The sequence below is a fragment of the Festucalex cinctus genome, chromosome 14 (assembly GCF_051991245.1).
Source record: "Festucalex cinctus isolate MCC-2025b chromosome 14, RoL_Fcin_1.0, whole genome shotgun sequence".
NCBI lineage: Eukaryota > Metazoa > Chordata > Actinopteri > Syngnathiformes > Syngnathidae > Festucalex > Festucalex cinctus.
The window spans coordinates 348,736-356,846 of NC_135424.1; the positions used below are offsets into that span (position 1 = coordinate 348,736).

General features: G+C 44.4%; 2 protein-coding genes across 4 annotated transcripts in view; one reads left to right on the top strand and one right to left on the bottom strand.

Annotated features, from left to right (window-relative positions):
* The window catches only part of LOC144000918 (uncharacterized), a 21,229-nt gene extending 13,427 nt beyond the window's left edge, over positions 1-7,802 (top strand). For all 3 annotated transcript variants that reach the window (XM_077494714.1, XM_077494715.1, XM_077494716.1), the window contains 2 exons: positions 1,370-1,495; positions 6,930-7,802. In XM_077494714.1, coding sequence (XP_077350840.1) covers positions 1,370-1,495; positions 6,930-7,075 — 272 coding nt within the window. In that variant the 3' untranslated portion in view covers positions 7,076-7,802. The remainder of the gene's footprint in view (positions 1-1,369; positions 1,496-6,929) is intronic.
* On the bottom strand, positions 4,697-6,966 carry LOC144000920 (protein phosphatase 1 regulatory subunit 3C-B-like). The gene is made up of 2 exons (XM_077494719.1): positions 6,815-6,966; positions 4,697-6,208 (listed from the first exon to the last, which is right to left on the bottom strand). The coding sequence occupies exons 1-2, from the start codon at positions 6,826-6,828 to the stop codon at positions 5,308-5,310; spliced, it is 915 nt and encodes a 304-aa protein (XP_077350845.1). The 5' UTR covers positions 6,829-6,966; the 3' UTR covers positions 4,697-5,307.
* Positions 7,803-8,111: the final 309 nt, after the last annotated feature.

Genomic DNA, 8,111 nt, shown 5'->3' on the forward strand with positions numbered 1-8,111 from the left:
TGTGTTTTGATGTTTGCTTGCAACTCTTCTTCAACAGGAAGTTGGGACATGCCAACTTCCTCTTTCCACACACATCCCGCCACTTGTTTCATTTGATGTCCGCAAGCTGCTACTTGATGATTTGTCATCTCTAATTTGTGCTGTCAAAGTGAAAGCTTAGTTAAAAATAAGGCTGACCCATATGCATTTTTTGAGGCCGATACTGATTATTGGCAGGGAAAAAAACTGATTACTGATGAATTTGCCAGTTATTTAAAAATATATGCAATGCATAAAATGAACCCCTTCACCAATTCCTTTTCAATTGGTACCATATAAAAAAATGTCAAGTATATACAAGGTTATTGTATAGATTTGTGTTTCAATAATAAAACCATTCTTACCCGTTTACAACTTGTGTAAAGAATGAATCTTTTCTTTTATATATTTTTATCTTGTTATTTTGACAAGTCTTACTGGGCTAACCTGGGACCTCGGAGATTGTATTTCTTGCCATGTCATGTGGAAATGTGTTAAAAAAAAAAAAAAAAAAACTCGGATGTTTGCATCCTTGAATTTTGATTAAAAAAAGTCTTTGAATCCTTGAACAATTAACTTTAGAATATAATATAACTTGAAAGGACAATGACAAATTAAAAACAATAAGACCTGTAGATGGAGATTAAGCAGTAGAGTTTCACACACTTTCGATATTGTAATCCCCCCCCCAAAAAAAACTTCATTGACCTAATAAAACGCACAGTACCACAAATCAACATCACATGCTGACAGTTAAACAAAGCAAGCTAGCTTGCTCTTCCTTCATTATTATTATTACCATCATTGTTTTTTCTGTTAAGTCAGCAGCATTGATGTTTGTTTTTCATGTCACAACGAGAATTGCTACTAACAACCTTTGCAGCAAATGTTGCGGCTCATAAACAGCAAGCTAGCTTGCTCTCACTCTATTTACATTATTATTGTTTTTATGTTGTTTTTCTGTCAAATCAGCAAGGTTGTTTTTCATGTCAGAACAAGAGAATGGTTACTAACAACGCTTGCGGTAATGCGGCACATAAACAAAGCAAGCTAGCTCACTAATTAAGCTATCTTGCTAATAATTCCTCCAGGCTAACATCAAGTACAAACAATGGTGACATTTTTCTCGTCTGCCGAGTCAGCATTCTTCTGTTTTCCTGTCACGACAAGACAATGCTAACATGCTAACAAACAAACGCTTCAACAAACACTCAAGTAGTCTGAAAAGTGAGCACAAGGTGTGGCATGTGCTTTTATGATGATGATGATTATTGAAGGCGTCATGTGTGGCGGTGTGCACGTCCCAACGTTGACAGCAATGTTTTAAGTGCGTGCATGTGCTTGTACGCAGGAGTTTGTGGGAGGTGGTGCTGTCCTTCCTCGTGGACCTGCGGAAGAAGCTTCTTCACCGCGTCCCCGTGGGCGGAAGGGCCCACCTCAACTTCAGAACCTCCAAGATGGACGCGCCCACCGACTGGTACGACCGGATCATCATCATCATTTCTTTGAAGTTCATCTGCCAATTTTTGTTTTTCTTTTTTTTTTGCTTAACGTGTTTGAGCCGAGGTCACATTTTTGCGGCTTCGTCAGGACATCCAACATGCGCATGAAAACCAATTGCATTTGCGTAACGCCCAAATAACTTTGGCAATGAAGTGGCGCCTTGACATACGAGTTGAATTCATGCTCCCAACACAAAACACTCCTTTAATCAAATCATCTTTCCCAATTGAAATGAATGGAAATCCCATTTCGCTGTTCAAGAATCCCATTAAAATAAAAAATAAAACACTTGATGATATTGTACATAATGACAAAGTGATGAAATAAAAGGTAATGGTTCAAGTTTGTGGATTAGGGTTTAATGCTGCATCCAATTCCGTCTGCTGCTCCTTCTGGTGTGCCCATCTTGGCCACCGGGAGGCAGTATAGTGACGTCAGAAGACAACTGCTACCAACTAATGTCACAATTACTTGAAGCACTGATCTATATATGAATGGAAAGCCAATAGGTGGAGACTTTTGAGGCGGCCGATTTGCTCCTCCCATGAAATGTTTCTCGCCATACCATCCGATACATTTCCAGTATCCAAACTGGAGAACATTTGAGACAGTATTTAGTAGAAAATTTGAAGTCATGTAAAGGAGATGTATCTGCTTTGTATCAGAGTACTTCCAGCAAGTATGCAGAGTAAATAGGCCATCTTAGTCATTGAGTAACCAGAAGGAAAAACCCCCAAAACCATTTGATCCTGTTTGATAATAGCCCCGCCTACCTGCCTCAACGCACAAAACGCACCACAGGTGCTTGCCAACGACCTTCAACAGACATTTTTGGCTTTCTCATTCATTGATCTGTTTTCTGTTGGGATTTGGGGCCCGGTTGCTGTTTGCTGTTTGTTTTTTGGCTGGCCGTGTTGACATTCTTTGTGTTAGCCTACATTAGGAAGCCCCTCCCCATTTCCCTTTCCCTTCCCAGGGGCTCCGTTCAAAGTTTGGAAACAAACTTGCCCTACTCAATAGCAAAACATCCTCCTTAACCCCACCCCTTGCCATCAGGCCCTCATTTCTCACTCGTAAGCTCCTCCCACTTCTCCTTCATGCGCACCGTGACACTGCATGGCTCTTTTGCTTGTCCACAGAAAAGTTGAGACGCATCTCAAGTTGACGGTTGTCACTTCCTGTGACACACACAAACAATTTGGGAATGATAAAAAGTATGACCTGGCTCATCACTTCCTGTTGATGCGCTTCAAACTCGTCCTCCTCGACCGGCGTGACGAGTATGTCAAAGAAATGTCTTTGCTGACATCTTTTTCATTGAATTGATGACGTCATGCAAATGAATCACGTATTTGCTGTCATGACTTTGCTGCTGTTTGAAATTCAAGATATATCTCTGAACAATACTTTTTCTTGACTGCTCTAAAAGTGGCTTGTGAGCGACTTGAGTCAAACGTTTGTTTGCTAAGACGTGTTGCGCAATACGGCGTGATGTCATCGTATCGCATTTGTTTGATGGCGCTCGCAAGACGATGTGATTCGAGCTGTGAGCAGCCAATCAGATGATTGCTCACTCGATGATTTGGGCTATGGAACAAAATCCATCTCATACATCTCGTTCTGAAAGGCGCTATACAAATGAAGGTTACTTACTTGTGTCAATATTTCAACAAGTGGCTAACGGCTAAGCTACGCTAATTCGCGGCGGCAAGTGAATTGTAGCGGTTGCCGCGGCAACTGTTGTTGGTTCAGCTGCTCTTGCGGTTTGTTTTGGCTCGCCTGTTGTTAGCTCAGCGCCGGGTAGACTTGCAAAACGCTAACGTTAGCGCTGAGATGAGCTGAGCGAGCGTCTGTGGTCAAAAAGTGCAGTCGTGCCGTCACGCGATCAACTTTGACGGGCATGGCGAGAGTTCAGAGGTCAATGTCAGGATTGTCAGCCAATCGGCAAGGAAGAGCTTGTGTCAGGTGACCCTTGTTTGTTTGTTTGTATTTATTTTTGGGTGTTTGAGCGTCAATCAAATCCCGCAAGCATGCTCTTATCTCTGGTGCGCATGTGCTGGACGACCTCTGCACTGCACGCGCACCTTCAGGCTGCGTGCACAGTTGGCAGCGCAAACGGTGTGTGTGTGTGTGTGTTGAAGCTGTCAATCACTTTTTTTTTTTCACCTGCATGTCCTTAAGTGGCCCACGCGTGTTTGTGTGACCTCATTTCAATGTTTTGACACGCGCACCTTTGACCCATCCGTGCACGCACACATGAATGCTCACACGTGTCTGCATGCAACATGCATGTTTGGTGGACTTTGTATGTGCATGTAACATGCATGCAACATTTTGACGTGGGATAGTCGTCCGTCACGATGCGTCTTGATCCGTGTGCATGTAACATGCATGATTTGACGCTCGTTCAGCAGTTTTGAGGTTCTGTTTGTTTTGAAAGTAACATGCATGTTGTGTACATGTATGTTGGAACGTGTGGGCAGCGCGAGCGCAATGGAACACGCCTCTTGTGATACGTTTGAACGTAACGTGTGTTTGCAGTATTGCTAGCGCGGATCACGCATGTTTTGATGTCTGCGGACTTCTCGCATGTCTCTTTTTGTAACACACATCTAACATGTACGTTATGAAATTAGTTCAAATTTACGTGTGTAAATGTAACATACATGTTTGATGTGTGGGAATGCATCATGTATGTAACATGCATGTTGCATGCGAGGCATGTTTTGACCTGTGTAAATCTTCTGTATGTAATACCTCTTTTTTTTTTGGTGATACGTGAATGTATTTTTGTGTGTGCACGTGACGCGTATGAAGTGCATGTTTACGGCATGTGATACAAGGCGAATGTTTTGCATGTCAGATTGCAAGCTGTGATCCGGCAGGAAGTGGCGGATCCCGCCCGGAGATTCTTCTCGGTTTAGATGATGAGTCCAAGATGGACCCGGGCGCCGCTTCTTCCTGACCAGTCGCACGTCAATAAAGGCGTGTGACACACGTGTGTCACGTATGACGGCCAAGGTCACGCATCTCAAAGTTTGACTTTTATTTTTTTCTCCCGCCATCGGTTGGCGTCCAGTGAGCACAACAAGTTCCACATTGGAACCTCAAAAAACTCACAACTGTGAGGCAGACGTGCTGCAGCCAAGAATTCACAAAGAAACAGAGACGTGTCAACAAATAGAAACTTTTATTCCAAACAACGCAAACTTCCTTGGCCAAAAGAAAGTCACATTTGATTGGCAGACTCACACGCACTGTGCAAATTACAACGATGCGGAAGGTACCAGAAGCAATAAAAAAAGGTGCAGTTGCCCTCTGATGACATCATCAACATGTCCCAAGTTGCAGAAGCATCAAGTGATACTTGACTCATTGAGCCATTTTCAGCAGGAAAAAGTTGACATTTTGTCTATAATTAATGTGGCAACATCATTTTTCCAGTTACAATTAGTACCTTTCAAAAGTCATTTTTCTACTTTCTGAGGAAGTAGCTAATGACCCGTTTTCTGGGTTTGCTCGGCAAACTGAGCCACGATTGGCCATTATCTACTTCCTCAGCACAGGTGATGTCATCATCAGTCGACAGCAAGTAGAAAAAAGACTTTTTAAGAGAAAAATAATGAAATGATCAAATCTATTCTGGACAAAATATGAACTTTTCCCTGCTGAAAATGGTTGAATGAGTCAAGTCTCTCTTTTTAAAGTCCAGCAAAAATCTGCCGCCGGCTCCCCTTCAATATGAAGTAAATGTAAACACGTAAATGTCAACGTTCTGACGCGCGCTCACCAGTAAGGCACGGCGCCGGCGTCCACGTGGTTCCATCCTTGCCAGGCCGGGAAGAGGCCGCTACACATGCGAGGGCTCCCCAACTGTTCCAGGTCCGCCTGGGGAAGCTCGCCGCCGCTCCGGCCCACGTGCTTGACGGCGTAGTTGTTGCCGTCATTGTTGTCCCAGAAGGTCCGGTCAGCGACGTCGAACCGGACGCAGAACTCCACGCGGTTCTGCGGCGGGATGTGGGCGGGCAGTTCCAGCGCGAATGCGAAGGTGTCGGTGTCGTGGGCGCCGTACACGTTGTTCATGAAGCTGCAGTCCACGTCGGCGGAGCTGGCCCACGAGTCGAAGGTGGCCCGCACACGCACCGACTTCTCGAAGCCCACGTTGCGCACCTTTACCGTGCCGCTCAGCGAGCGCCCCTGCAGCGAGCAGTTCTCCAGGCAGACCGAGTCGCGCAGCAGGCGCTTCCGGAAGTCCAGGTAGTCGGCCGACGGCGGCTTGAAGTCCAGCGCCAGGTGGCGCTCGGAGCTGATCTTCAGCTCCGCGGCGGCGTTCTCCAGGTCGCTCATGTCGAACTGGAGCTCCTCGTTGCGTTCCTCCTCGTTCTTGGAGAAGACGCGCACGGCGGTGAGCGACATTCCTTTGGAGTCGGCGAACACCACCTTCTTCTTCGCCACTTGGCCGCCCCAGTACTGCTTGTGCGTCGCCCCCTGCTGGTTGCTGAGGCAGGGGCGGAGCGCAACGCCGGCCCGCTGGGCCCGCTGCTTCTTGGTCCGATGGCGGGGAGCCTCATAGGAGCTGAGGAAGCCCCGTAGTGGAGGAGGAGAGTGGCTGATGTAGAAGCGCACGGCCACGTCCATGGGCATGACCGGACCGGGCATCGCCGACGGACTGAACGACGGCAGGAGGCTGTGGGGGCGGAGACAGGAAGACAGTGGAGAGTCTATATACAATCTCCGGCTCGAAGGAATTTGAATGTCGTGTTCGACGAACTCTTGTCGTGCGAGGTCAGATGAAGGCTCGTTTTATAATTTAGGGGAAAAAAAAAAAAAAAAAGTAACATTCCCAACGTGTGTGTGCTCAGAACGCACATTCAATAATTTACAAGCAGAATCGAATATTTACAAATGTCACATTTTGGGGGTTTTTTGCATGAAAATGGCAGATATGTGTGTCAATAATTTTGAATGTCAATTTTGACTGCAACAAGCCACTGCAAATTGACCTCCATCCAACCTGGGCACGATTAATGACGTAACGTGATTAAAGGCGATTAAAACATGTTCGACTTGACTTGCATGGCCACTGGATTTTTTTTGCTTGTTGAAACAAAAGTTTGTGTTCAACAAGCAACAACAATCCAAACGTGCATCAACTTTTGTGCATCATTATTATTTCTTCTTCTCCAATTCCATCTTGTCCTCAAATGAGACGAAGAAGAGGCCAGCTGTCACCTTTGACCCTCAAAGCGGAAGCGACGTGATGACAACTTTTCAAAAGTGCTCCAAATCTCACCTGGCAGCACTCATGGAACAATTCAGGCTCCGATCCCAGCGCTCCAACTCAGTCAGCTTTTTTTTTCTTTTTCTTTTTTCTCGCTCTCTTCTCTCTTCTCTCTTCTTTCTTCTAGAACATTCCCAGCCTGCTGTCGTCTTCTTCCTCCCTGCTGGTGTGTGGCTCAGTCCGCTCGGCTGGCTTTGTATCGTCTCGTGCTCCCCGCGGCGGCCAATCAGGAGGGAGCGGGGCCAGCCGGCTGGCCAATCGGGGCCGGGCTGACTTGTGGCGGGCGTGTCCTTTGCGAGGTGCGTGGCAAGATGGCGCCCAGCTGGCCCGCGGCTGCCGGGAAGACACTTGACGCCCTCTGCTGGCCAACTCGCTTCACTTCGCTTGGGCACCAGATGGTGGAAAATATGGCTGACCAAAACTTCTAAAATTCATCAATCAATAAATACCATAATATTAGTTAAAACGCTGTATAAAAAGCAGTCCATTTACCATTTCCCTCCGCTGCTTGCCCACTCACTCACTGTGACAACGAGCACAACAAACAATTTCAACTCAACTTTGTATACAAAGTGTTGTACATAAACATAAATATCGGCTGTGCAATAAAGAATAAGGTAACAAAACAAGAACAAAGCAAACATTTTTGAAGTGCGAATACAAGTTTTTTGTTTTTACAAGTAAATACAATTTTACATTAGTAAATTAATAAGAAGTAGGCGAGTGAATAAAGAGATAAATAAAAACATAAATAAGTAGACGACATCAAACGGTTCGGTGAGTTTATTTAGACAATTTAAAAACTGTGAGCATTGTTAGGCGTCCCATCATGAATCGGAATCGTGAATCGATGACATTTGGCAAGCATGAAGGTGGGTCAGTAAACGCGTTTGCTAAATAAAGCACACGAGAACAGCTCGCAATGTCTCAACCTGATGATAAAAAGAACAAAATCAATATTTGTGCGGGCCATTTTGTCCTCATGTTGTCCTGCAGACACTTGCTGACGTTTCCTTTTTTTTTATTAAAAAAAAAAAAAAAAGACCATGTATAGTAAGGCTTTTATTATGTTAAAAAAATGGCAATGTATAGTAAGGATTCTTTTTTATTAAAAAAAAAAAAAAGGCCATGTATAGTAAGGCTTTTATTACTATACTGTACATGGTCATTTTTTTTCTTTCATTTTTTTTTTTTTTTTAAATAAAAAAAAAAAGCCTTACTATACATGGTCTTTCTTTTTTCTTTTCTTTTTCTTTTTAAAAAAAAATAAATAAATAAAAAAGCCTTACTATACATTGTCATTTTTTGT